The sequence below is a fragment of the Etheostoma spectabile genome, chromosome 15 (genome assembly GCF_008692095.1).
Source record: "Etheostoma spectabile isolate EspeVRDwgs_2016 chromosome 15, UIUC_Espe_1.0, whole genome shotgun sequence".
Classification (NCBI taxonomy): domain Eukaryota; kingdom Metazoa; phylum Chordata; class Actinopteri; order Perciformes; family Percidae; genus Etheostoma; species Etheostoma spectabile.
The window spans coordinates 8750688-8778614 of NC_045747.1; the positions used below are offsets into that span (position 1 = coordinate 8750688).

The 27927-nt window shown below is 41.0% G+C and overlaps 3 protein-coding genes and 1 long non-coding RNA gene across 12 annotated transcripts in view; 2 read left to right on the forward strand and 2 right to left on the reverse strand.

Annotated features, from left to right (window-relative positions):
- Positions 1–634: 634 nt before the first annotated feature.
- On the forward strand, positions 635–8666 carry LOC116702732 (MAPK regulated corepressor interacting protein 2). Its single transcript, XM_032537096.1, has 5 exons — positions 635–1103; positions 1205–1274; positions 1666–1805; positions 3078–3170; positions 8268–8666. The coding sequence occupies exons 1-5, from the start codon at positions 1049–1051 to the stop codon at positions 8336–8338; spliced, it is 429 nt and encodes a 142-aa protein (XP_032392987.1). The 5' UTR covers positions 635–1048; the 3' UTR covers positions 8339–8666.
- A 71-nt stretch (positions 8667–8737) lies between these two features.
- trap1 (TNF receptor-associated protein 1) lies at positions 8738–16678 on the reverse strand. The gene is made up of 18 exons (XM_032537094.1): positions 16438–16678; positions 15919–16089; positions 15712–15794; positions 15090–15230; positions 14305–14376; positions 13999–14159; positions 13730–13839; positions 13555–13628; positions 13037–13192; positions 12678–12798; positions 12463–12532; positions 12100–12247; positions 11776–11961; positions 10829–10967; positions 10636–10721; positions 10321–10466; positions 10132–10204; positions 8738–9540 (listed from the first exon to the last, which is right to left on the reverse strand). Exons 1-18 carry the CDS (start codon positions 16556–16558, stop codon positions 9439–9441), a joined length of 2160 nt encoding a protein of 719 aa, XP_032392985.1. The 5' UTR covers positions 16559–16678; the 3' UTR covers positions 8738–9438.
- A 423-nt stretch (positions 16679–17101) lies between these two features.
- crebbpb (CREB binding lysine acetyltransferase b) overlaps positions 17102–27927 on the reverse strand; it is a 52944-nt gene continuing 42118 nt past the window's right edge. For 3 of the 9 annotated variants that reach the window (XM_032536939.1, XM_032536940.1, XM_032536948.1), the window contains exons 17-31: positions 27032–27150; positions 26691–26930; positions 26452–26540; positions 25339–25449; positions 25129–25185; positions 24939–25016; positions 24708–24775; positions 24410–24572; positions 23807–23953; positions 23590–23703; positions 23322–23487; positions 21625–21792; positions 21210–21371; positions 20549–20830; positions 17102–20441 (exon numbers count right to left, since the gene is read on the reverse strand). In XM_032536939.1, the coding sequence (XP_032392830.1) occupies positions 18108–20441; positions 20549–20830; positions 21210–21371; positions 21625–21792; positions 23322–23487; positions 23590–23703; positions 23807–23953; positions 24410–24572; positions 24708–24775; positions 24939–25016; positions 25129–25185; positions 25339–25449; positions 26452–26540; positions 26691–26930; positions 27032–27150 (4298 nt within the window). In that variant the 3' untranslated portion in view covers positions 17102–18107. The remainder of the gene's footprint in view (positions 20442–20548; positions 20831–21209; positions 21372–21624; positions 21793–23321; positions 23488–23589; positions 23704–23806; positions 23954–24409; positions 24573–24707; positions 24776–24938; positions 25017–25128; positions 25186–25338; positions 25450–26451; positions 26541–26690; positions 26931–27031; positions 27151–27927) is intronic. The other 6 variants (XM_032536946.1, XM_032536944.1, XM_032536943.1 and 3 more) reach the window with 4 other exon arrangements.
- The window catches only part of LOC116702634 (uncharacterized), a 37668-nt gene continuing 33280 nt past the window's right edge, over positions 23540–27927 (forward strand). Inside the window, exon 1 of the long non-coding RNA XR_004335225.1 lies at positions 23540–23551. This is a non-coding gene — a long non-coding RNA (uncharacterized LOC116702634). The remainder of the gene's footprint in view (positions 23552–27927) is intronic.

Consider the following 27927-nt stretch of genomic DNA (forward strand, 5'->3'; position numbering starts at 1 on the left):
ACTTGTCATGCTAAGAATGTCTTATATTGTCTTATATTTTAATAAGAGATAAATCAACATAGGGTCACTCATCAACATATGTTTAATTCTTTTTTAGGTAGAAACAAAGCTTTCGAATGTAAATTCAGTTTGTAAAACTGGTGGAAGTTAATAATGCCTTTTGGGTGAACGTCCTAACTTATTACGTCCTATAACTTATTACAAATGCGAGACTTTTCTTTTTTATTAATTTCTGTAAATGTCCAGCTGGGCGTCTTTGTCAACCCCGCTTTGAATTTCATTCAGTATGTAGTAAAGCTTGGTTGAACTGTAAACATGGTTGTGTGTATGTGATTGCATTGTGCACCTGACCACACCTGCGTGTACTGTAAACACAGAGACGTTGAACAGATGGGGTCCACATGGTGGAGCAGACAAAAGACCCTCATTGAATAAATCCTCATTCAAGTTAAACGACAGCATTGGATTTGTTTGAACTTCACTAGAAATTTAGTTTGCCTAAAATTTCGGAAAAAAATGGGAGAAAATGGAGGTTTCAGGTTTCTTACAATCCGGAGACGCTGTCTCTTTAAGGCCCCGAGGGAGGCGTGTAGGACGTTGAGCGAGAAGTGGTGCGCGGTGAAGGTGTGCGTTCAATGTCTTATGAATGACAGCCGCTTGTTCAGGTTTTGCCACATTGTGGCAGTGCAGTACACTGGATGAACAAAGTGAGTTAGGGTAAAGGCAGGACAGAGGGGGAGGGTCGCTGAATGAGATGTGCCCCGACTGCTGGTTTTACGCAGAGAGGAGTACAGCGCAAGGTTGTGTTTCTGCTTGGTTAGCAAACAGTCCTTGTAGTCTGTAGTCTAGTCAACTCCGTGGATTTGTGTTGGCGTCAAACATTCACCCTGTGAGGGAAATTCAACCTGATCAGCTGAGAAGTGGATTGATTTTCTGGAGGAATGTGTTTTACTTTAAAGTAGGCCAGCTCCACCTGTATCTGCTACGTCTGGACTTCTTTTTACTTCAAAGTGCCAAAACTAAACTTTACTTAGAACTCTTCCTGCGCATGATGTACACAATTACAAGAGGTCCCAGCAAACTGGTCACCCAGCGACGGACAGGTAAGATACTGCTCTGTCACGCTTTCAGAGATCCAGCAGATAATTCATCTTACTTTCAACTTTTCTTTCCTAAAGTAAAATGTAAACTTTCTGTTATTTAGGGCCTACTCAGCAGCTTGACAACCAAATAAACGACTTCAAGCACAAACAAACTTCCTGGAGTATGCCTGAGTAAGTTTCGGAGAGAGACCAAATGCTCTCAGCAGTGTGTCTGCACAGTTAATCGTGCTGGTTAAAACATGTTAGTGAATGACAGCTGTGGACGTCATCAGCTTGAGACAGACAGCCCTTCTTCATCTGCCTGAATGATTTATAACACTGTGTGTGTGTGTGTGTGTGTGTGTGTGTGTGTGTGTGTGTGTGTGTGTGTGTGTGTGTGTGTGAGAGAGAGACTGACCTTGTGGGAAGTCAAGGGGGCATGTTGTCCTTCATTCAGCTGTTCTCGGACTCCCACACAATCACCCATGCTTGAATTTCAGCCCAAGGGCTGATATTTATGTAGCATTTGCTGAAAACATCAGACTGCTTTGTGACACGCTGTTTATCCTTTTATATGCATCAGCCTTCCTGCACCCAAGATAGTTTTCAACCGTCCGAATGGGAAGAAGTACCATCACCCTGCTCCTGCTCTCCCTGCAGACAACCAGCAGGAAGAGAGCTTCACGCCCGCGCACAAGGAAAACGTCAGATTTGTCTATGATGGTAAGGAAATTACTCTCACCATTTAGACAGTCTAACTGGAAATACGAGAAGCTGAGCCAACACTTTAACAGTCTCAGTGGATCCAGACTCCTGCCCCTCGTCGGCTGTTTTGTGAATGACATTGTTTTACAATAAAGCTGTTAAAATGACACGCCAACCTGCCCGCTCCCAGGCCTCTCCTAGACACAGCTGCTCGGACACTGATAGCCGTGATAGGCACCTAGCCAAAAAATGCTCTCACACTCACACATCATGCTCCTCATAACCCCCGCTGGCACGTGCTGAAATACACAGCATGTCAGCATTTTGGGCTTTTAACTTAGTGCCCGCCGGCCACTCAGGGAAAAGAGTCTTGTTGTCTAAATTTGAGGAAAGGCAACAAAGCTGTCTGCCAGAATGAAGGGTTTGGTTGGGTCTGTGATGAAACCCTAAGCAGTGACCTAGTTTTTGAAGTGTGTGCTTCTTTTTAACATTCACAGTCAAATACAGTGGCTTGGTTTTTCTTACTCTCTGTGTCCTGTTAGTTGCTGGCGTTAAAGCAGAAGCTCATAAACAACTCTAGTAACCTTGTCGTTGAGTGAACAAGGACACAAAGAAGGCCCCACTCCCCTTCTGTTCAGGGTTGATTTATACTTTCGCTCTCTGAAATACTCCAATACACGATATAAAGAAGCTTAACCATTTTAGTTTTCAGTCATGACCAAAATGCAGCTACCTTACATACACACACACACACACACCCTCACTCACTAGTCAACATGCTGCATTATTTGAAATAGTGTGCCTTTTAAGCATTTGCCCTAGTGGACTTTACTCTGACGCTGTAGGTGTGACACTAGGGGGCAGAAGATTCTAACTTGGACAAGAAAGATATGTGCTATTATTACACACTAATCCATTTTTTAATACCATATCCTTGGGTTAAGATTATCAAAATGTATTATATTTCTTTTGATTTAGTTGTCAACTGTGTGATCTGTTGATAGATCAGAGATGTAGTAAAACAAATTATAGACATACAGTTAAGCTGCAGCTAATGTCTATTTTAGCTACAATCAGTGCATAATCAATGAATCTACTTTTTCATGATTATCTTTGATTAATTAATTACACGATTAGTGGCCTATAAATAGACATTGAAAACTACAACTTTCTAGGGGAGGAGGGGTTTTCTTCAACTGTTGACTTTGTTGTTTACGTGGCTACCTAAACATACCGTATAGAAGCTTGTAAATAGTAGTAGATGTACTGACTGAGTCGTTGTGTTTTCAGCCTGGCAGGAGGTGGTGCAGCAGGAGGGGGGGTCAAAGGAGACCCAGGGAGCAGTCCACTATGAAGAACCTACTCCCAACCCACACGTGCACAGTGAGTACAGCTTCTCCTCCTCCTCAAGCTTTGGTTATACTTGTGCGCACCCTCTATGTTTGATATTTTAACTTTTGACAGTCACAACAGACTCCGTGCAAATGATTCACACCCGGGGCACATTGGCCTTGGAGAACTCGTTGTAACCTAGCAACGGAAACAAACAGTCCAAAGCAGTCGCAAGACCCATACAGGTCTACAGAGCTGGCCTTGTTCAGGCTATTGAAAAAATATTTAGTGACCAGATAAATACGCATAATTTATACTTATTTCCCAGTTGTGTCAAAAGGCTTCGCGGTCCGAATGGAAGCCTCTCACGGTCCGGTTTTGGACCAGAGTCCGCCAGTTGGTGACCCCTGTAACATATAGTTTGTTGGAAAAAAAAGTGATGAAAAAGTCATAGTATTTGTATGTCGAAAAAGTGATTTAAGAAAAAAAGTCATAGTGAATACCTTTGTCTTGGAAGCACACCTATGCCTGGACTTTCTTTTTTTCTATACTTACTTGAATCCCTGGCCCCAAAGAGCATCTTCAAACATCTGACTGAACTAAGCACCCTGGACTTTTTTGTCTTTCATAGTATAGTATGTCGGAAAAAGTGATTTAAAAAAAAAAAAAGTCACGCTATAGCATGTCAAAAAAAGTGATAAAAAAGTCAATGTAGCATGTCAAAAAAAGTCCCAGCATAGTATGTTGAAAAAAGTCCTAGTCATATTAGTTTCTTGAAGAAAAAGTCATATTTTGTTGAAAAAAGTCTTTGTAAAGTATGTTGAAAAAACCATATGGTATGTCGAAAAAAGTCCTTTTGTTGAAAAGTTAACTAAAAGTCATAGTATGTTGGAATAAAAATCATAGTATAGTATGTCAAAAAAGTCATAGTGTAAAAAAGTGATAAAGTCATAGTATAGTATGTTGAAAAAAGTCAGTGTAGTCCGTAGAAAAAAGTATAGTATGTAGAAAAAAAATGATGTAGAAAAAAAGTGAGAGTATAGTATGTCGATTAAAAAAAAAGTCTTAGTAGTGTGTTGAAAAAAGTGATAAAAAAGCCATGGTATTAGTGTAAAAAAAAAACGTGATTAAAAAAAAAAAGTCATAGTATGTTGAAAAAAAGTCATAGTCATAAAAAAGTGATGAAGTCATAATATAGTACGTCAAAAGTCAGAATATAGTATGTCGAAAAACGTGATTTTAAAAAAACAAAAAAAAATTCATAGTATGTTGAAAAAAGTGATAAAAATGTCATAATATAGTAAATGGAAAAAGTCACAGTTTAGTATGTGGGGAAAAAATACATGGTATAGTATGTTGAAAAAAAGCATAGGATAGTATGTCAAAAAAAAGTGATAAAAAGTCGTAGTATAGTATGTTGAAAAAAGTAATAAAGTTATTGTATAGTGTACTGTATGTAAAAAAGTGTTTAAAAAGTCATAGTATGTGTGTCTAAAAAGTCATAATACCATATGTTGAACAAAGTCATAGTATAGTATGTCGAAAAAATGATAATTTCATAGTATAGCATGTTGAAAAAAGTCACAGTATAAAAAGTCATGAAGTCATAGTATTGTATGTTGAAAAAAAGTCACAGTATGTCGAAAAAAGTAATAAAGTCATAGTATAGTATGTGGAAAAAATGTCATAGTATAAAAAAGTGATGAAGTCTAATACGGTATGTTGAATAGTACTGTATGTTGAAGAAAGTCAGAATATAGTATGTTGAAAAAAGTGATAAAAAGTCATAGTATAGTATGTCGAAAAAAGGTCGTAGTATTGTATGTTGAAAAAAGTCATAGTATGTCAAATAAATTATAACGTCATAGTATGGTGAAAAAAAATCATAGTATGTAAAATTAAAAAAATTAAAAATCAAGGTATAACATGTTAAAAAAAGTAAAAACATAGTATGCATAAAATCGATAGTATTTTAAAAAAGTCATACTATGTATGTAAAATAAATGATTAAGTCAAAGTATGGTGAAACAAAGCATAGTATGTAAAAAAAATGTATAGTATGTAAAAAAAAAAAAAAAAAGTGATAAAAATTCATAGTATAGTACGTAAAAGAAAATGATAAAGTCATAGTATAGTTTGTGGAAAAAGTCACAGTATAGTGTCGAAAAAAATACATGGTATAGTATGTGGAAGAATGATAAAGTCCCATGTTGAAAAAAGGGATAAAAAGTCATATGTTTAAAAAAAAAAAAAAACGTCAGAATATAGTAGGTCGAAAAAAGTGAAACAGTATAGAATGTCAAAAAGTCATAGTATTGTATGTTGAATAAAAGTCAAAGTATGTCGAAAAAGTAATAAAGTTATAGTATATGGAAAAAAACGTCATTGTGTAAAAGTGATGAAATTATTGTATTGTATCTTGAACAAATGGAAATATACTATCTCAAAAAGTGAAAAGTCATATAATATGTTAAAAAGCAGTATGTATGTAAAAGAAAAAGTGTAAAGTCATAGTATGTTAAAAATAAGTCATAGTATGTAATAAAAGTAAAGGTATAGTACAGTATGTTGAAAAAAGTGTTAAGTCATAGTATGTATGTCGAAAAAAGGTTGTAGTATTGTATGGTGAAAAAAGTCATAGTATGTTTTTATATAGTAAACAAAAAAAAAAAAAAGTCAAAGTATAGTATGTTTGGAAAAAGTGAAAACTTAGTATAGTATGTTGAAAAAAAGTCAGGATAGTATGTTGAAAGAAAGTCATACTATAGTATGTAAAATCAATGATGAAGTCGTAGTATGGTGAAACAAAGTCATAGTATAGTATGTAAAAAAAAGTTATAGTATGTTTTAAAAAAAAAAAAATAAGTCAAGGTATAGTATGTTGAAAAAAGTGATAAAAAGTCATAGTATAGTACGTAAAAGAAAAATGATAAAGTGTCGAAAAAATACATGGTATAGTATGTGGAAGAAATTATAAGAAAGTCATAATATTTCGAAAAAAGGGATGAAAAATCATAGTATGTTTTAAAAAAGAAAAGAAAAAAGCAATAGTATTGTGAAAAAAGTTATAGTACAGTATGTTAAAAAGCCATAGTTGTATGTTGAAAAATGATAAATTCATAGTGTACGTATGTCACAAAAAAGTCATAGGATAGTATGTCAAAAAAAGTCGTAGTACTGTATGTCGAAAAAAAAGTCACAGTATGTCGAAAAAAGTAATAAAGTCATAGTGTAGTATGTGGAAAAAAATGTCATAGTTTAAAAGTGATGAAGTCATAGTATTGTATGTTGAACAAAGTCTGAATATAGTATGTTGAAAAAAGTGAAAAAGTCACAGTATAGTATGTCAAAAAAAGTCAGTATAGTCTGTAACAAGACAATCGTCACTATTCACTGTGTCATCAGCAGACAAGAGTGCAGTGTCCTGAACAAACGCGCCATTTTTAAAAAGTTTTAGCCAGACACCGTGAGATTATAGCTACTCTTTGCACTATTCACAGAACTTTATATATATTTATATTATTGGCTATGATGAGCCACAAAACCACGCCGTGGTCAAATAAAGTGCTTAAAAAAAAGTCATTGTATAGTATGTCAAATAATGTCATAAAAAGTCATAGTATAGTATGTTGAAAAAAGTGAATTAAAGTCGTAGTACAGTATGTTGAAAAATGTGATAGTCATAGTATAGTATGTCCAAAAAAAATCATAGTAGGGTCGAAAAAAGCAATACAGTGATGAGTGAAAAAATGGATATGAGAGAGTGACAGGAACACATTTTCTCTTCATCCATGTGTGTTCTTCATCCCAGTGACATAGGTCTTGAAACCAATTGCACCTTAAAGGATTTGAACTCTCAACTTTCTGTCTTTCAATCATTCTCTTATCACCCTAAACTATCTGACCTGTCACCAAAGTTTAAATTTTAGCCATTTGGCTTTTTCACTTAGTGTACTGGACCTCAAAACTTACTGAGACATGCAGGATGTAAACACACAACCTCCTGACTTCCAAACATTCTCTTATCCCTCAAATTTCTCTGACTTGACACAAATGTATGGTTTTTGGCACATTTGTCTCTTTCACTTAGTATATTGGACCCTTAAAACTTCCTCAAACACATGAGATTCAAACACTCAACCTCTTTCAAGGAAACTCGTTTTGGTTGTAACCCCAGGGTGTGTGGTAGACTGGGCAAACGATGACAGAGCAGCTGAGGGTGTTTGTGTTGTGTTGTTTGTGTCTTCCCATCACAGTCTCATCCCCCAAAGCTATCTGGCCTGACACAAAGTTTATGTTTTTGTGTAAAAGTCAGAGTTTGTCATTGAAAAAGTCCTAAAAATACATGTATGTCGAAAAAGTCTTAGTATAGTATTTCGAAAAAATGTGACAAAGTCATAGTATAGTATGTTGAAAAAAGTCATAGTACCACATGTAGTGTGTTGGTTAAAAAGTTTCAGAATAGTATATTGTGACTTTTCTGACATGCTATGTTGTTTTTTCATGACATACTAAACTCCGACTTTTTTATGACATGCTATACTACTACTTTACCATCCTATGATTTGCATTTATTCATGTATGTATTTTTTTATAGTAGTTATGTACAGGGATCATAGACTGTATATTATCAATGTACAGTCTAGGGGTGTGATTTTCTGTTTATCAAACACTATACATCATAGACAAAGTAACAAATAGATTTTAAAAAGTTAAATTCTGAATAATTTTAATTATTTGGAGTTGTAGTTGTGACTTCTAGATATCAATAAACGCGATAATTGTAAGAGTTTTGTTTGTTTTGCCTTATTTTTAGTTTGAAAGTATATACCGGAAGTACTAGGATGCTGTACTCTTGCTGCAGACGTATGTATATAGACAAATATATATATATATATATATATATATATACATACATACGCGCGCTACATGTTACAGTTGTGACCACCAGAGGGCAGTAGGCACTGGTGATTCCCTGATACCGGAAATACTAATTAATTAATGTATTAACTAATTAATTATTATAGTGTCCTTTTCTATGACAAGCATAGAATAGCAATGTTTTAGGGTGTACGGACACACAAACAGGCTTTTAATATGATCTCATAGCATATAATCTTTTAAATTCCTTTCATCCTGTTTTTTCAGACTTTGTGCCTATAGATCTTGATGAGTGGTGGGCCCAGCGTTTCCTCGCCAATATAGACAAGCTATCCTGACACTTCTGGGACTTCTGGATCTTGACGGATCGTCAGGTGAGACCTGAAGCAGGACGGCTCGCTGAGGAGAGGAGGCCTGGGCTTGAGGTGCGATGGGTTGAAATGCCCTGGTGTGGTTCTAAATGGACGGACAGCGCTGGGACGCTCACATAGAAACCAGAGAATCACTTCACTTGAACTCTAGCCTGCTGACTACAACCAATCTCTAAACATTGTCTGCGACAGACTGCACACTTGAGGACGCCATCTTGGAGTTGAAGTTTCTCATCTTTCTACCCTCAGAACAGAAATGTCATGTTACTTGCATTAAAATCATATTTTCAAGCTCTTTTGGTATCTTGTTTACTCACGTTATTAGCAATACACACAGGACACCAACAGCTCCATAAATGCTTATACAGTATTTTAAATACGTTTTATTAGTATCAATGACACCTGTAGAGAATTCATGTTTGACCACTGACAGATGACAAGTCACACACACCATCTACCAGTTCTTTTTTCATTTGACCCAGTTCAAAAAAGATTTAATCACATGAACTTTTTCCACATTAGGTATTCCACTTCTTATGAATTGCAAAACATAAAATGTGAAAAAAGATTAATAATTTGAGAGATTTTAAGGGAAAAAGAACAAGGGCATATTTAAAAAAAAAAAAAAGCACATTAACAGCTCTAGCAGTGATAACATGTTGCATTTCTAATGAAACCGTTTCTTACCTCTTCAAAGCTCTAATGCACACTTTAGAATAAAACTTTTAGCATGACAAACATTTTAATGCATCTCTTCTTGCTTTCCCAACTTCATCTCTACATTGTTTGCATCCATATTATTGAAGATGTGGACAAGCCTGAAGAAATAGTGCTGAACACAGAGCCTAAAGACATACACGTTTACAAAGCTTTCAGCAGTTAATTGTCACTCCATCTGAGCTTTAAACGCCTTCACAAGTACTCCAGAGGGGGGGAAATGTCATTTTATGATTGCAGGCCAGTATTTCTCGACAAAAACTGCAGTTCTCCAGCTGTGTACACCCTTCAGCAGCTGTAAATGCATCAAAACCAAGTCAGTCTGCACCGTCCATGTCTGTAAACAGCTCTCAGTGCTTCTCCAGAGCTTTAGTCAGCAGGTCGTTAAGGCGGGAAATCATCGGTCGGGGATCGTCGTTCAGGCCTGCTGTGATCATGGCGTTATCATAGATCTGCAAAATATAGATAAAGAGAAATAATGGTGTGAAACTGCACGGATAATACTTCAAGCCAATTGGCAACTCACTTTAAGAGACAAATATCCCACACAAAGTTGATTATGTGCTGCCACAACAGAGACTGGGGAAAATTACAAATTCTTAACCAGCTATTAATTAACTATCAGACACTTTTAATGTCATATTGTTTCTTCTGAGAGTTATCATTCACTTCTACTCTTTGAGTGCTGTAAGAGCTGTTGTCAATAACGGAAGACTTCCTGCATATGTGTCAAAGTAAAAGTCTACCAGGAGCAGGAGGGATTATGTCCTTGTGAACAGCTGAAATGCTTCAAATGTGAAACTTGTCCATAAATAGATAAAGACATAAAGAAAGCGTTTCCTCACCATTAACTAAACTAAACTTTCCAGCAACCCCTGTAGGACATGACTTTATTGTTGGAATGATGGCAACTGTAATGGAAATTATTCTGAACTTATCAAGACAACAATGATTTCTTGAGTTTGCTGGAGCAGATCAGCAAAACAGTAATGGCCTTCTTACTATAAATGATGTTTTCCATGTGCAGCTCGGACCCACAGTACCTGTTCTAGTAGCAGTCCAGCCAGCTCAGAGTTGGTGTCCTTCAGTGCCTGCAACTTCTTGATCAGATCATGTCTGTTCGATGGTAAAAAGAAATACAAGATAGTGAGAGCTGGACACAAAAACACATTTAAAGTAATCATTTTTCTTTTATTCCATCTTGTAAAATACACACACACGCACGCTCTCACCCTGCATTGATCTCCAGTGTGGGCTGCAGTATCTGAGCCCTCTCTTCAGGGGTGCGAGCCAGCTGCTGGGTGCGGAGGAAGTGGCGTGCAGCACCCATTTCCAGCACTGTGATCATAGCTGGGTGGGTGTCCAGGCGTGGAGTCAACTAGGGGCCAGAGAAAAGTATTATGCAATGTGACATTTTTCGGGCTGAATATGAGGCCACCTTAAAGAGATCGGACATGAAAAAAAACATTTTGCAATGATTTAAATCCACGATAGAGCTGATGTCTTGTCAGGAAAACGCATTTGAGACCCTGACGTGTAAACTTTACCTTTATGTTGGTGACTCGGGGGCCCAAGGCATTCTTCATCCAGGATATGAGGTCATCGGCCTGCTCCTGCGTCAGGCGCTCAGAGGCTGTAGGAGAGAGAAGGCAATGAACAGGAGTGAGGACTACAACCGTGACACAGAGTTGTCCTGCTACACTGCTCAGCTTTAACTGGAGATATGAGAGAGGAGCAAACCGGGCTTGCTGTCTTCAAACTTCTCTTCTTTGTAGTGATCCACCACGATGTCTGTCTCCACAGAGATCATCTTCTTCTTGTCGAACTCCCTGAGGTGGAGCAGGGTCAGCTCATCAAACTGCTCGTAGCAGAACAACACCTGCACGTACACAAAAGACCCAAGGGAAATGTCCACAGCAGTTGTCATCCTTAATGAACAGCTTTTAATCAGCTTGACAGAACCACAATATTGTCTATTTTATTCTCATTTGACAATAAATGTAACGTAACATGTAGGACAGCCTAAGGCCTTTATACATACCTTTTAAATGAATTGAATATGGACTTTGGCATGATTTAATAAATAATGTTTGAATGTTAAACATACTGTACATGTGGCACAGCCAATGCTTAGAATTAACTGCATATGTGGGTGTCTACCTAGTTTTTTCACAAATTGATTTATATTTGCTAATAATGTTGAATTCTTGTCACTTTTTCATAATTATTTTCATAATAATTTCTGCAGTAACTCTGAGGACTCCCTAGGGGTCCCCGACCCCCTGTTGAAGATCTCTGATGTACTATGTTAGGAGTTAAAATATCGATGCATTCATCTGGCCAACTGATACAGTAAACACGGTACATTAAAGTTCAAGCCACAAAGGGGCTCAAATGTAAGCAAATATTTTAGATTTAAATGAATTATATCTTTCTGTGTATACTAATAAAAAACTAAAAAAAAATCTTACAAAACAAGTGTGAAAGGGACATGGGACTGAAGAATATATCAATAGGAATATGGCCTACAATGCAACTGGAAAATAAGAGCTGACCGACTTTCGTTAAAAGCTCCTTTGCTTTCCGGGAATAATGTGATAAACTGCCCTCTGTGAGGTGCTACAAAATATTTATTATATCACAAGTTAAATGTTAATTTCTCAGCACACATCACACCACTTGCTCACCTCCATGTCTTTCTGTTTCATGGCCTCATAGTAGGGGGAGTGCTCTGCAAGATGGCGGTTGGGGGCGCACAGGTAGTAGATGTTGCGTGTGCCAGCCTTCATGCGGGAGGAGTACTCCATCAGATTGGTGTGCTGGCCCGCTGGTAGAGCAGAAGACTCAAACCTCAACAGCTTTGCAATATCCTCCTGTGCAGAGACAGCATGGAGGGTCAAACTGTATTGCAATCATATGCAAGATACCACATTCCCGCTGCTTTTGAAATTTGTTAAAAAAAAAAAATAAAAAGAAGAAAAAGAAGAAGTTTTTTGCATTTTCAAAGTCACCTTGACATCTTGTTCCTGAGTGGTGACGATGCCCTCCCTCATGAAGAGGCCGTAGTCCTCAAAGAACTTGTTATACTTCTCTGGCTCCTTCTTGCTCTGGTCCAGCAGGAAGCGGATCACCCTCTGCTGCAACACGTCACGGAGCTTCCTGAAGCCAGAGGTGAGGGTAAAAAAAATAAGTACGTAATAAGTAAAAGAAACTGACAACGGCATTAGGAATTTATAAGTAAATCCTACAAAGAAATTTAGATTTTAATCATTTAAGAGCTAAACAAACATGTTTGTTTAGCTCTTAAATGATGATACCTTAAATACAAAAAACAGGTGAGTTTCATAGTAAAACGTTTAAAACTGGTGCTTCACCTGATGAGGGCGCTCTCTTGCAACAGCTCTCTGCTCAGATTCAGCGGGATGTCCTCACTGTCCACCACACCTACACACACCCACACACACACACAATGTTCAGCTACGCACTAAAAATGAAACATAATATTAATATAATCATGCATTTAGAAACAGTAGAGTAAAAACAAGCAGCTCCACCAGGAGCGGGTGGAGGCACTTGGGAGGATCCAGACCTCGGAGGAAGCGCAGCCACTTGGGCAAGATGTCAGTGGCTTTGGTCTGGATCAGGACCTTCCTGCTGAACAGAGCCACACTGGAGCCCATCTCCCTGCTCACATCAAACATGCTCGGCTTCTGTTGACAAATAATTATTTGTAATAAAGATAAATCAATGTGTACTCAATACCACCAAAAAAAAAAAAAAACTAATTGTGTTACATAACATGACCTTTCACACAGGTTGGCATTATTTTAGCGGTTGTTTTGACACATTTATGAAAAGTTGCTGATTTCAATCCCAGATTAGCCGAGGGGGGGGGAATGTGAAACAGAAACATTCACTTTAAGTTGGCTGGTGAGATTTTCCACTCACCGTGTCAGGGACGTAAAAGATGCTTCGGATGTTGAGCGGGGCGTCGGCACGGTAGTGCAGCGTGTAGCGAGGCTTGTCGTAGGCTTGGGCGACATAACGGTAGAATTCCTCATGCTGCCAGTCACTAATTTCCTTGGGCTCCATCATCCACAAAGCCTGATGGAAGACAGAGGCCAAACAACCATTAATAATAAAAGAACAGAAAAAAATCTCACGTATATACATTTGAAAGTATTACAGTGAAACCTAACTCCAGATGTATTCTTCAGCCTCGCTGCATAATTAACAGGCGTTAAGCCTTTAAGGTTCACAACAGGGGCACAATATCAGCATGTAAGCAATAGTGAAATGATGTGTATTCTTGGTTGCTTGTAATATGAGATTTTTGTTTTGCATTATGCAGAACTTGCTGCTAAAAACAGCTGCACTGGTCAAGCAAAGTTTCACCGTATTCATACCATGAATTTAGAAGGTTTTTGGATTGAGACAGAGAGAACAACAGAATCAGACAGGCTCACCTGCAGTGTGTTGAGCCTCCGTCCGTTCAGGAAGATGGGGAAGCTGACAAAGTTGCTGTACTTTGTCACAACATCTGAAAGAGATTCAACAGCTTGTAAGGCCATGGAGTGATGCTACACTAATGTGTTTTATCACTGCTGGTGTAGAAGGAGCTCCAGCAGTTTAACTCTTTACCTTTAACTCTGTCCTCGGTGGAAAACTCCTTGCAGTCGTCTTTGAGGTGCAGCACGATCTTTGTTCCCTGTTGAACACCACTGGCTTCAGCAATCTCAAAAACTCCAGAGCTGAAGAAGACAACGCCAGAGGATCACAATTGGTTATTTCACCGATGTATTCACTCTTTGTTCTGCCGCAGAACAGAACCAAACTCTGAAAATTTCATTTTCCCTACTCTTGACGTGGATATCAAAGACTTTCATTCCCATCCCTTCTCTCCCTCTCACCCGTCTGAGGACCACTTGTATCCGGGTGCGTCGAGTTCAGCGGACCGCGAGTAGACGTCAACACGGTCAGCCACCATGAAGGAAGAGTAGAATCCCACACCAAACTGACCAATGATGGTGCTGCTGGCCTCTGCCTGGTTCTGCAGGGCATCCAAAAAGGCCTGCAGTGTGGTGAAGAGATGATTATTATGACAGAATGAGGAGGATACATCATGAATACAGGTGTGACATTCATAGACAAACGGATGGATTTATTGGATTGTTAGTCGTATATCCAAAAGCTAGGTGAGCGTGGAAGAATGTCACCTTGGAACCGGAGCGGGCAATAGTCCCCAGGTTGGCCACCAGCTCCTCTTGGTTCATCCCTACTCCTGTGTCCTGTTAAGAGTCCAGAAAATCACAGTCACTCAAAAAGTCGTTACAGCTTGTTGTATGATATCCATCCACCAGGTGGCATCCATTTCAAAGACAGACCAGGAACCAGAGTTCATCAGAAGCCCTTTTTACTTATAGTAACCTGGTTCCTACTGTATTTAAGAAAACTGGGACATTTTGGATAAACCTCATTTAAAAAGCTACAGTGGGACCAACTACGTCATTGTTATGTACTGTGTAGAAGGGAAGATAAACAAGTCGTCGTGGGACAATCAATGAAAGAAGTGATGCTGATATTGGTTTATGGTTTTCTTTCAAGTTAACTCTGGATCTAGGAGACTGCTGGGACCAACAGAAACATGTCACTCGGTAGCCCAAAGCGGCTTTGAGAGCATCAAACCACTTCATAGTTTTTTGGTTTTGCATCCACTGAGATTCTTTTTTTTTCTTCTACAATTTCTGCCAGATGTTGAGACATCTTCTCCTGCTATCAACTCCTGCTCCCTCTGAATGGCCTCCTCTCCCCTAACACTGGGGAGGGCCTGGCCCTATACATTCCTGCAGTGGAACAGGGCTATGTTGTATGTCTAACAGAAAATTAACATGGGGCTGAAAGAAAACGGTCTGTCTTAATGGGGTCTTCCTTACTGGTAGAAATAATACCAATCAACCATTAACTCATGCAGACTGCACATTTTACACAGTCATGGGTATACCTGAATGGTGAAGGTGCCCTTGGCACCATCGGTCTGCAGGTGGATCTCCATCTGAGCCGTTTCACCACCTGCTGTCACCAGTTTGTGGCGCAGTTTTTCCAGAGCGTCACTGCCGTTGGAGATCAGCTCCCTGATAAACACCTGGTGGGACGCGGAAGCAAAGAACAGTTATAGTTCATTTACTGAAATGTCACTCCGGCTAAGGCTACATCAACATTACTAAGCTTTCATTTTAAAAAGTGTTTTAAAAAACAAAAACAATCTCCGCCCTACTGTGTTTTATAAGTAATCTGAAAATGCATATCACAGACAATTAAAAGGACACTGGACACAGGAAATGTGGCTCCTCGCTAAAAGAACAGCTCGCTTCCTGCACCAGTAGACCGTAGACGCATTATAAAGTGCAGTATTTAAACGGCAAAACAGCTGCTAGCATTGACATCAAGGTGGGGGGTGTGTAATTCATTATCCATGTTGAATTTATCACTGGTTGCCAAGGCTGATGTTGATTGTTAAATCTTCCGGAAAAGGTTCACATAATAGGGGCCAATTAGGAAACACATTGAGACTGATAAGAACCAATCTCTCAGTATCTCTCTCTCTCTCTTTCAAACACACTTACCTCTTTCTCTGAATACAAGGACCTGGCAACAATGTCCAGCAGTTTCTTCGTCTCAGCCTGAAATTCATGTTTGGACAAGCTACCTGCATGGATCAAGGATAGAACAACATTCAGATTTTTTTTTTTTTTTTTTTTTAACCTAACAAATGATCAGCTTCTCTGTGACATTAAAGGAGATGTACTGTATGTCTGCAGCTCTTATACCACCTTGAACAGACTCAGTATCACTGATGATAGTGTGCAGAGGCTCCTCCTCAGGCTCTTTCTCTGCCTCCTGGGTGCTGTAGTAAGACTGCTGGCTGAAGCCGAGACAGGACCGCTGGGAGCTCCACACTTTGGGCCGACTGCTCCACCTTGGCTGCTGCCCAAGCTGCAAGTCTGATACAGGTCCAATAAACTCAACTAAACATGGTCACTAAACAGGGTTTACAGACATGCTTGAAAACATGAACCTATCAGTTTGGTAGGTTCAGGATTTGATGCCGACATTTATAAATCATAAATGTATCTATGTTAGGCTATAAAAAAAATAAAATCTGATGTCATAACTGTGTCTTGTATGCCATCCCTCGATTTTAATTCGGATTTAGCAGTTTTGTAGTTTCTAATTAAGCTATCGGACTAACACCAGCTTGCGGCGTTTGACTGCAGCCTGGTAAATGAAGTCAAATTGAACCGCAGCTGTTTACTGTGATCTGGGCTAGCTCCCAAACCACTTAACGTTACCTCTGGTGAAGGAGCGCGAGGTAATTCGGCTGCTCAGACCTCGTGCACATGACGTTAGCCGTGAGTTGGTCCTCTGAGAAGAACCGAGGGCGAACCGAGCCAGCGCGAGACAGCGGGACATGATAAACCAGGGGCAAGACAAGACTGGTCGACTGACCGAGGGGACACACGCCGTACGACCTATGCGTACGACGGCAGCACATGCAAGACCCGCGACTGCGCCTTGTAATGACGTCAGCAGGGCGTCTACCACACTGCCCGATGAAAAGTGGAAATTTCTCCAGTGTTTGTAAGTCATCTAATGTAAATGTAAAAAGTGCACCGTTTAAATCCATAGGTATGTTTTAAAACACTACTAGTCGTATTTGTATCATCATTTGACAAAAATTAATATGCCAGTCAAGGTCAAAGAGTGGTCATCTTAACTATGATATAAAAACAAATACATGTTTAAAAAAATGTTGATGCTGAAACAATTTGATAATTGTCTATTTTGATATTTGATTAGTTGTTAGACTTAGGGTCTGTGTGTGTGTGTGTGTGGGGGGGGGGGGGGGGGGGGGGGGAGATTTTGAAGTTTATCCTTAACATTATAATGTACAGAATTGTTTACACTGTTGCTGTACCACAATAGAGTCCTCTCCAAATAGAAACAGAAACGGAGTCTGTGGCACACAGGTTTATTTAACAATATGGTATATAAGTACGAAATGAGCCATTTTAACCAATTTGTACAGTGATTTCATTCTTATTTTCTGAATATTTACAGTACTGTCGAGCTGCATGATTTACATTAGAGAACAGTTCATCATCAAGTCAAGTTTAATGCAAGAGAGAAAATGATGCACAAAACTCTCTAAACACAAATCAGCAGTCAAACAAGTTAATTTCCCACCACAGGCAAAAGAGGTTCAGAGAGAATTGAGAATTCTTTTTGACTGAGGGAGAGACAAAGCAATTTTTTTTTAAACATTTGCAAGACAAATACTGGGCCCAGGCCAGTAAAAAGAACATTCTGGCACCTGTGAACGTTAACAAGCCTCAATGCAGGATTCTTTTACACCTGCTTTTTGTGTCTGGGTGTGTGCAATAGTTCCTAGATCTATACAAATACATTTATCTCCCATAGACTCTGCAAACAGGAAAGAAACTAAGGCTTTCCCAAAGGCAGTCCTTTTGAAAAATGGCATATTAGAATAAATTAGCCAGGAACAGAGAAACTGAGCAAGAGGAGAAACCTGGCAAAAATTCCCAGACAAATTATTTTACAGTCTTCTCAACACGAACACAATATTAATTTGCAAAGGTACAAAATAAAAAATTAATAAAATGAAATATTTTTTGTTTTGAGAAGTTTTGTTAAAAAAGTCAATACCAGAGCATAACAAATGGAAAAACAAATGAAAACACCACAAAGACCAGGGCAAATTCTTGCATGGCTGGTCTGAACCAAAAATATATTCTTTGTGTCTTTGTTGTCTTCTTTTCAATAGCAATTATTAAATCGCTCTCTGTGTTGGAAGAAAAAGCAGTCCCTTGGTTTAAGGAAAGTTCACAGTCTGTAGGCCTCATATGACTAATTTGTTTGTATTTCTTTTAGCTTTTTACATTAGCAAGTACAAAACATTATCAGCTGAAAACAGAACAAGGCCTTTCTCTGTCCCAAAATGCTACAATCCTTCAACAAATTTCTCCAGCGTGTCTCCTGTCGTGTCACCCACCATACCCATGTCATTATTCAACCCCCCTCTGTTTGGTGTGTTAAGTTGCGGGAGCATGGCACTCTGCTCCGGTGTTCCCATGTGTCCCTGCTCCATGGAGCCTGACATTGGGCCTCCAAGGCTGGGGTGGGGCGAGCTGGAGTGGAGGGTGCCGTGTTGAGGTGAAGGATGGGGCTGTATTCTTGGGGAGGGACTGGAATGCGGGGGCTGCTGCGAAGGTGGACGGGGCGATTGCACTGGGGCTGGGGAGCGCACTTGGTTTCCCAGGGTGTTTGCCATTGTCTGGCCAGGTAAGTGAGCTCCTCCCTGGGCTTGGCCTTGGAGCATGTGAGGTTGTGGACTCATCGAGTTAGCCTGTGCTGGAGATCCCATCTGCTGCTTTAACATCTGCTGCTGCTGCTGAAGCATGCGCTGCTGGAGGAGGTTCTGGGGCCCATCCATGCCCATACCAGGTTGACCCATTTGAGACGTGGGAGGGAGCTGTCCCATGGGCCCTCCACCTCCTTGCATAGCCAATTGCTGCTGCATACGGAGCTGGGAGTAGCTTGCTGGCCCTGGCTGCTGTTGGGGGAACTGACCATGGCCCTGAGGCATGCCTCCCTGCTGCTGTGCCTGCTGTTGCATCTGCTGCATCCTGAGCAGCTGCTGTCGGCGATAGAGTTGGGGATTGCCATTTTGAGCAGCATTCATCATCTGGCCTTGGGGGCCCATGGGTGCCATGGCCTGGGGCCCTGCCTGCTGAGGAGGCTGCTGCTGAGGTGCCATCACTGGCCTCTGCACCTGGTTTGCCATGGCTGCCATGGCCTGCATTCCTGCCTGGGATCCAAGCATGGCCTGAGCGTTCTGCTGCTGCGCCTGCTGCTGCTGCTGCTGCTGCTGCTGCTGCTGCTGTGGCTGGGTGGCCTGGTACTTGGCTGTCCTCTGTTTAATGAAAGCGGCCATGAGGTGGGGGTTAGACTTTAGGATGTTGAGGACCTGCTGTTGCTGCTGTGGGGAGCTGGGAGATTTGAGGGTGCGCAATAATTCCTGCAGGGCACTCGGAGCAATGTTACCAGGTATCCCCCGTGGCATGTTTTGCTGCTGTGGTGTCATGCCCTGCTGTGAAGGCCCCTGGGGAGGCATGACCCCAGGCATTTGGAGGCCATGTTGCTGGGGCATCATGGGCCTCTGCATGAGCTGACCCTGCTGGAGCATAGGGCTCCCCTGAGCCTGCTGAGGGGTCAAGGGCCCCTGTTGAGGAGGGACCTGTGGCTGATGACTCTGGGGATTTTGCATGGGATTCTGCATCCCTGGACCCCACTGACCTTGCTGCATAGCCTGCATTACCTGGGGGCCCCGTGGCCCCTGCATCATCTGCATTTGACCCGGGATGGGCCCCATCATACGTGGGTGGTTAATAGGCATCCCATTCATGGCATAATTCTGCTGTTGCGGCTGCTGCTGCTGCTGTTGTTGCTGCTGCTGCTGCTTTGCCTTGGCTACCATCTCAATCTGTCTGGCCACCTTTAGGGCTGCCAGCAGTGGCTGCGGCTGCTGTTGTTGCTGCTGTGGTGGCTGAGGCTGCTGTTGGTGGGGCATGTTAGGCAGAGGTGACTGCTGCTGATGAAGAGGGGATGACTGAGGCCCTGGTTTGCCCTGCGGCCCTGGTGTTGGGGGCTGGCTGTTGCGGCCATTGTTGGGGAAGCCCTGGCCAATATTGTTAGGATTTGGTGGCTGCTGTTGTTGGGGCTGGTTGGGCATGGGCTGGGGGGTCTGGGGTGTATTAGGCTGCTGCACAGAGTTGGGGGTGTCAGGGGCAGCTGAGGTAGGTGGAGATGGCATGGGCATACCCCTTCCAGCCATGGTTGCCATTCTGCGGCGCATCATTTGAGCCTGCTGGAGCCTGTGCTGCAGCTGCTGCTGACGGAGTTTGTGCTTTATGTTGAGACAGAAGGGAACAGGACACTTGTTCTCCTGACAGTGCTTGGCGTGATAACAACATAGAGCGATGAGCTGCTTGCACACAGGGCAGCCACCATTTGTTTTACGCTTGCAGCCTTTGGTGTGTTGAACCACCCTCTTCATCTTCTGGCATGAAGGAAGAGAGCAGTTGGCATTACGGCACTGGCAGGCATGGACCAGGGACTGGATGCAGCGCTGGATGCTGAGACGACGGCTCTCTTGAGGGCTCTTGGAGGCCTCTCCACCCTGACCGTTGCTGTCGTCGTCCAGACCTAGGCCCCACTTCACCATCTGGTGCTCGTGGCCCTTAGCGTTGTAGCAGTTTATGCATAGGTCGTAGTCCTGATGAAAGATAAGGAAGACCCCATTAAGGTTGTGATAACATTTGAATTTTATTCATAACTGATATAGATTTCAAAACATATCGGTATAGTGCCATTATTGCCTACCTCGCAGACGGTGCAGTGCCATCGAGTCTCTACGTGGTGCTTGCACTCATTGCAGGTGTACACAAAGCGGTCCTGGCCTTGGTTGTGCAGCTCTACCAACATACACATTGTGCTCCATTTGCATCTTCTCAGTGAGCTGAACTCCCAGTGCTTGTCCCTGGCCAAAGTCAGAAAGGCATCACGGCCATCCATCAGGTCACAGGTCAACAGAGGGTCGGGGTCCATAATGGGTGGCAGGGTGTTAATGACTGGCCCAGCATGGAGATGGATGACAAAAAACACCTGGTTGTAGAAAGAAGGAGAACCGTGTCAATTAGTTGTAAGAAGAGCCAAAGTATGCTGTAATAAATTCCCAACTCTAAGTCCATCCCATGCAGGAGGCAATTTCTACATGCAATGTATCTGAACTGCTCTCTGATGCCAATGGATCCTGTTGTGTGCTGGTGTACTTACCTGCCCAGATGTTAGATGTACAGTAACATTAAATAACCTGTTCTGTGGAAATATTTGGACATCCATGTCAACCTACCAGTTTGGCTTAAAAGTACAGTATAGTATCAAGTGTTAAAAACAACTTAGTTGCTACAATGTTGCATGAAATGGCATTTTAGTTATGGAAATGGATTGCATGAAATACATTATAGTTGTTAGGGTTTCCCACCTCTTTGTGTTTCTCCATCGTAGCATAGAGCTTCTGGGACAGGTCATTGGCTACATTCGGCATCCCAGGCTTTTTCTTATTGGCTCGGCTGACGCTGCTCTTGTTTTTGTTGGTTTTCTTGTTATTCTTTTTTTTGGCATTCTTGCTGTCAGCTTGGGCTCCCTTGAAATAGATGGACATGAATTTTTAGAAAGATTACACAACAGACAAGATGAGGTTATGCAATTAAGCTGAGTGGTTATACAATGTCTGAATGACTGCTGAAAGCTTTAATATAATGAGGACTTGAGGATGATAAAATCTGGGGTGAAAAAGAGGCCTGAGTGTCAGGCTGTTGATTTTGGCATAACAAGAAACATATCACACATAAAAACCCATTTCAAAATTCTAAATGCACCTAATCCATCTAACTCACCTCTGTCGTCTCAGTGGAGGCTGTGTTCTCCTCCTTCTTCCTCTCTTCCTCCTCCTGCTCTAGCTCCTTGATGCTCTCCTCCAGTACATTAGGCCAAAAGTCACCCTCAAAGTACGGCAGCTCATTGGCACTGGTTATCCGGTCTTCTGTTGCCTGTTTGAAAATGTCCTGGACACAGACACAAAAAACTTCCATCAGGCAAGCTTGTAATACAGCTCTTAAAAGACGACCCTGTGTGTGCGTGTGTAATTGTGTATGCCTTTCAAATTTCTTGAGTAACGTTCATCCGATCTTTTTTTTGGAAAACGTTTTATATTGGCTAATAACCTTTATTGTGTGGTCTATTCTAGTTTGTTGAGGGAAAAAAAGTCACTGCCATAACGCAGGCTTTTCTGTCTTTTCCCTTCACAATAAAAGCCCAGCTTAAATTCACTTGAAGCCTTTGGCTAAGAGGAAACTCACTAAATGGCACTTATTGCCAATACTACATATCAAACAAAAGCCACACACTATATTGTATTAAGTTGCTATGAGCTGTAAATTTATCACTTCTAAGCATAAGGCAGAAGATAACAATCTCAGCTGATCGGGTAAAGAGAGCTGTCTTCCTTTGTCCCTTTTAGACTAGAGTGCTTAACATATAACCGTAATAACATTACCACTGGAAAATTACTTCAACTATTTAAATCCCTACTTTATCCCCCATCTCTCACCCCTTTTCCTGTCTATCCAGTGTCACTAATAAAAGGGAAAAGCCCCAAAAAGAAAATAAATTCATACTTTAACGTTACTTTATAACCGTCAGACCCCCCTTTATGACCGTCAAGCCACTAAGCCTGTTTGGATATGAATGCTTCTGCTGAAGTGTTAAATTCATACGATAATATAATGACAAGACAAGCACCCTGTCAAACACTGACTGTGGCAATATCAACATGCATTACCATTGACAAAAAAAGATGGCACTGACTGTAGTTAAAACAAAATTCTTTTTCTTTTCTTTTTTTTAATTGGCTTCTACCTTTTCTCTTCCCCCACCCAGCAGATTTTTGCTAAATGGGTGTCATAATGGGCTGGGTGGGTGGCACATGGCGCACTACCATGAGTCTGATTACTCCATATTTTAATTGTGATATTTTGTGAATAAAATCTGAATCTGCAACGTAACCAGTAACATTTCTCTTTTAGTTAAATGTAGTAGTAGTACAATGTTACAACTTGCCGGATTAAATATCAGCTAATCAACTGTAAAGTAGCTACATCTTTTAAGGGATCCCTTGGTTAATCAGCCTCTGCCGGGTAGAAAGTGAAATTGTAGGGGGAAAAAACCCGTTAACACCAACATTTAGTGGCAAAAAGTTTTATAAATTTTATATAGTAAAAGTGACTTTTGTGCATGGACAAGTGAAATGTAAATGTACTTGTCCAAAGAACAAGTGCCTCAAAAAGTTAATGTCAAGCCCTGTACAAACCAAAATTATGTGAAGTCATTGTAAAATGTTCAGCCTAATCCAGAGCAGACTCATAAAATCTATAACGTAATAAGGTATGGCATCTGACTGACACCTAATCAAAGACAGACCCAAACAGTCAGACACCCAGACTTACATACTTCACAATTCCAATAACTGGTGGCAAAATTGTACAGAGAAAATCTTGAGAGTCACAAAGAAATAACGTGGTGATCATTTTCTGACCTTGTAATCGTGTAGGATCCTCTCAGCAAAAGCCTTGTCCAGCATCTTTCTGTACCACTCTTGGAGCCTCTTGGGCTTCGGGATCTTCTGGTCAGGAGGGTGGCAGTGAAAAATGTAGTCATCTCCTTCGCTGGGTGGGCAGGCCCAGATGTGACCCATCACATATCTAAGGGCAACAAGAGCGGTCAGCCACTTGCAGGAGTGATACATTGAGCATTGGTTGAAAGTGTGTAAAACACTACACCGTGTAAAGTTACTCTTAACCCACCCCAGTTTCTTCACATACTCCAGGTAGCCTATTAAGATCTCATGGTACACTGCAGTCCTTAGCGCACGAGGTCTGAAGAAGTGAATACTGTCGAGGTATGATATGTAAACCCGTCTGCAAAACAAATATGGAGAATTTAATCAAAGAGCAATACAAACAAAATACCAAAGTAAAAACAGACAAAATGCACGCATCATTTTTTTCTCCTGTAGTTTACCTAGTATTTGGAAAGGGGCACTCTGAGCCGTACTCCTGGACATGCATGCCAAAGAAACAAACATCAACCCCATCTATTTCCTCAAATGCAAAAAGTGCTTTGGTTCTGTAAGGAAAGGTCTCCACCATCTCGCCTGAGTCCACAAACCTGTGAAAACAAAGAAGCATAAGTAAAGTTATTTTAATTAATTGTTTAGGACTTGTTTGCTCACTTGGAGACTTACCTTTTTATAATCTAGAGACAACTGTGCTGTATTTGCAAGTCTTTATTTAACACATTTAAATCCATCAATGCAAAGAGTCAATGTTTGGGGGCAACACCTACTGAGCTACCTACAGAGATGCCCATTCACATGTGAATAACATTATCAACCTCACACAACCTCTGTGTTAGCACATTTTCTTAAAAAGCATTTATATGATCCCAACTTCTCTCCTGGTTTGGTTTTAAGATCAGAAAACTTAAGTGGTAGGTGGTGTGGTTTCCAGTTGAGCTTACATTTAGAAAGCAGACACACAATGAAAACTATCATGTTATTCCACATTTAACAAATGTTTTAGCAAATCAGGAGAGGCACACTTTATCAGCAGGCGAGAACCTTACCTAGACTTCATGCCAGGCTTAATCTCCACATTTTTGTCAGAGCTGGCCACCACTCGCACAAACACCTCACCAGCCTCTGGGTGGTTCTGCCTTTTCAAGTACTTATTCACTCTGTCTTCGATGTACGTCCCCAACCTGGTCGACTGCAACCCTTTACAAAGACCAGCACAAACACAAAAACAAAATGCTTTTAATATCAATTCAAGGTATAAACATTGAGACTTTTGTGATCAAATAAAAACGAAAATTTCTAATTGAATGAAATGTTACGGTCGTTTTACTATTAAATGCAACTCACTTCTGGCTGAAAACTTGTTCTCTTTTCTTGTTTTGCCAGACTTCTTCAGACAGTTGTCACAGATAAAGCTAGAAGAAGAAAGATCAAACTACAGTTTAGAGTCAACATACAGTAAAACCAGCAAATACAATTTCCTAGTAAGAAGTACGAGTTCTATACTCTGCAAATAGGCTTTCTGTTAAGTATGCTTAAATGGCTGGATAGTTGTCCAACAGCCATAGCAAGACTTACCCTGATGGCCAAATGACATCGTAGTGCAGCACGCAGATCTGATGCATCTTTCGTCCACAGTCTTTACATTCAACAAACCTGACAAGGACAAATATTTGCTTTTTTGTGCTTTTGTTGCAAAAATTGGTAAGGAAGAATCACTGTCATAACATAAATGACAAACTGAAGTCACTCTCCAGACAGTACTCACGGTTCAGGGTCCAACATGTCATTTTTCTTCTTTTCAAACTGCTCTTTTGATATCATGCTGCACGAAAAAAAGAGATAAAGAGACAACCAAATTCATATTGGCTCCTGTGATTGAAACGCCTTTCCACAGAAAAAGTCGAGAGAAAACAGCCTGATAATCTCGCAAGATGATCATCAGGTGGTGTTCAGCCAACCGGGCCAGGTAACTTACGTCTGTGGCTGTGCCGGGTCATCCCCCAGGGTCACACTGTTGCCCTGGATCTCGTTGAAGCACTTCTCACAGAAGTGATACCTGTCGGCAATAAGGCCATATTTGGGTGAACTGCAGCCAGCACACACAGTAGCAGCACAGGCAAACCGGCGTACAGGTGGCAGAATGCAGAGTAAACGGAGCACACGGCAACAACCGAGGACGGAGCATGGGCAGCGGACAGGTGGAGGGACACATACAGGCAGAGGTACATATACATGTTAGTGACAGATGAAATGGTCATGATTCAGCCACTCTCATTCAAACTGGAACAGAAATGGGGTTAACATGCTAAAATGTTAATATTGGTAAATGAATGAATAAAGAAGAAATACATTTTCTAAAAGGAAACTACTGTATGTCAATATGACACCAACTGACTGCATGCTGGAATACGGGAAAATACAATCATTTATAACATAAGCAACATGCATTACGAGCAGATAAAGGAATGTTACGTTATGCCAATGGAGACAGGATAAATGACGCAAATACAAATGTGCAGGTGGAAAAACTGTTAAATTATGTGACTAAATAAATTTTATTGATGTCCATGGATATTTCAGTTTTAATACTTTAGAAAATTAGATCACGTTTTGTCAAATGATAACACCCTGCTCAGAACTTCTTGGACATTATAAGGATCCATTAATGTCTCATAAAAACTGACTTTTGTTGTAAGTCTTGAATCCTAAGTTGGTAAACCTCACAGAATTTAGTAGCACGGATCTGTATTAATTGAATGGTGTTGCATTGGAATGATAGAGGTGCAGAAGCAGATTCTGCACACCAGGGGGAGCTTTGGTGCTGGTTCTCAGGCACAACAGAGATAAGGACAAGACAGGGCCAGATAATGCCCATTCTGCTGCCATAATGCCACAATATATAACTCATAGTGGTATCTGTAACACCCCTACAAAAAGGAAAAGTCATGTGAATAAGTTACTTACAGCTTTGTTGGTATGGGTGTATGTAATGCATCTCTTGTCCATGTATTATCTTTGAAGATTGAGCTGCACACCTAATCTTTACAACCCCACTCTACCCCTCAGCAGAGTTGTAATACAATCTTACCTGTTCTGGTAGCTGTAGTAGGTGCCGTCCCTGGAAATGGTACACAACTGTTTGCCATAGCAACACAGTGTCTGGGGTGAGAACTCATACTGTGAAAACATCAGAGGAGCATGTGTCAGTTAAAAACTGAAGTTGGCATTGATGTTAAAAACAACATAAAGGTAAAGATAATGTGAAGTGATAAGATAAGCATAGTTAAAAGTTTTTCCCATTTAAATTCCCATTTCATGTTGTCTCACCTTCCTGCCGCAGCAGTAGCCCAGGCCCTGCATGACAGGATCAATCTCTGCTTCAAACACTTCTGCTAGTTTGGTGCAGTACTTGTAGACACGGGATGTTTTACGGTTGTACAACCAGGCATTGTTGAACATGAGCCACACATCTTCAACATACTGCCAAGGCTCCTGGTATTGACCTGTATCCAGCTTGCGCTTGATGGTGGATAAGTCAATAGGATTCTTCACAATGTCAAAGTAGTCCTGTGCAACAGGAGAGATACATTTGCAGGAATGGGTAAATCATACTTTCTGTGAGTCTTTAATATCAAAATTAAGGTATGGCGTGTATTGTGGACACTCACAGGGATGCCTAGTAACATGGGGTCTACAGGTTGTCTGAAGGGCAGTGACTCTGGGTCTTGCCTGTAGAGGGCCTCAAGTGTTGGCATTAGGGCTTGCCTCAGCTCCTCTGGCTTGAAAACTGGACAAACAATAATGTTATACAAAATCAAAACACACGTACACACACACGTACACACACACACACACACACACGTACATACACACACACACACACACACACACACACACACACCTGCAAATAAAAGATATTAATTCAAAGTCCTTTCTGTGCACTCTGGTGAAACATCAGCATCATCAATAAAACAAGTTACAAGATACATGCATACTGGGGTGCGATGAGACAATAAACCCTTAAAAGGAACACGGCGATTTATTGGGACTTTAGCTTATTCACCGTTACCCCGAGAGTTAGACAAGTCGATACATAGCCTTCTCATCTCTGTGATTTCTGTAACTGTACGTTCACACCGCCACCGACTTGAGCGTCTAAAGATACCGGAAGTCATTCATTTTAAATGGAAGCCGGCTTTTCTCAGCTGCAAGGAGCGGCAGATCTGTCGGCGTCGCGTTTTGGGCGTGTTGAGCGTGTTGAGCGTCAATCAGAAAGTTGAAATTTTTCAACTTTATGGTAATGAGCTATGACGCGGTTCAGCGGCAAGCAGCGGCTAACGCCAGCCGCCAATCGGAATATAGACGTCCTTCACGCTGGCTGATCCTGGAGAAACATACGATGTAATCTTTCGTTCCTACCAAAACATTCATTCTGAGGACAAGCTCATAATCGCCGTTGCTGGGTTACCTTTTGTTTATAATATTACATTGTTTGTCCATAGGAACAAGTTAACGCTACCTGCCCGTCACATCCGCTCACAGTGAAGTCCGGCACGGGTCACTA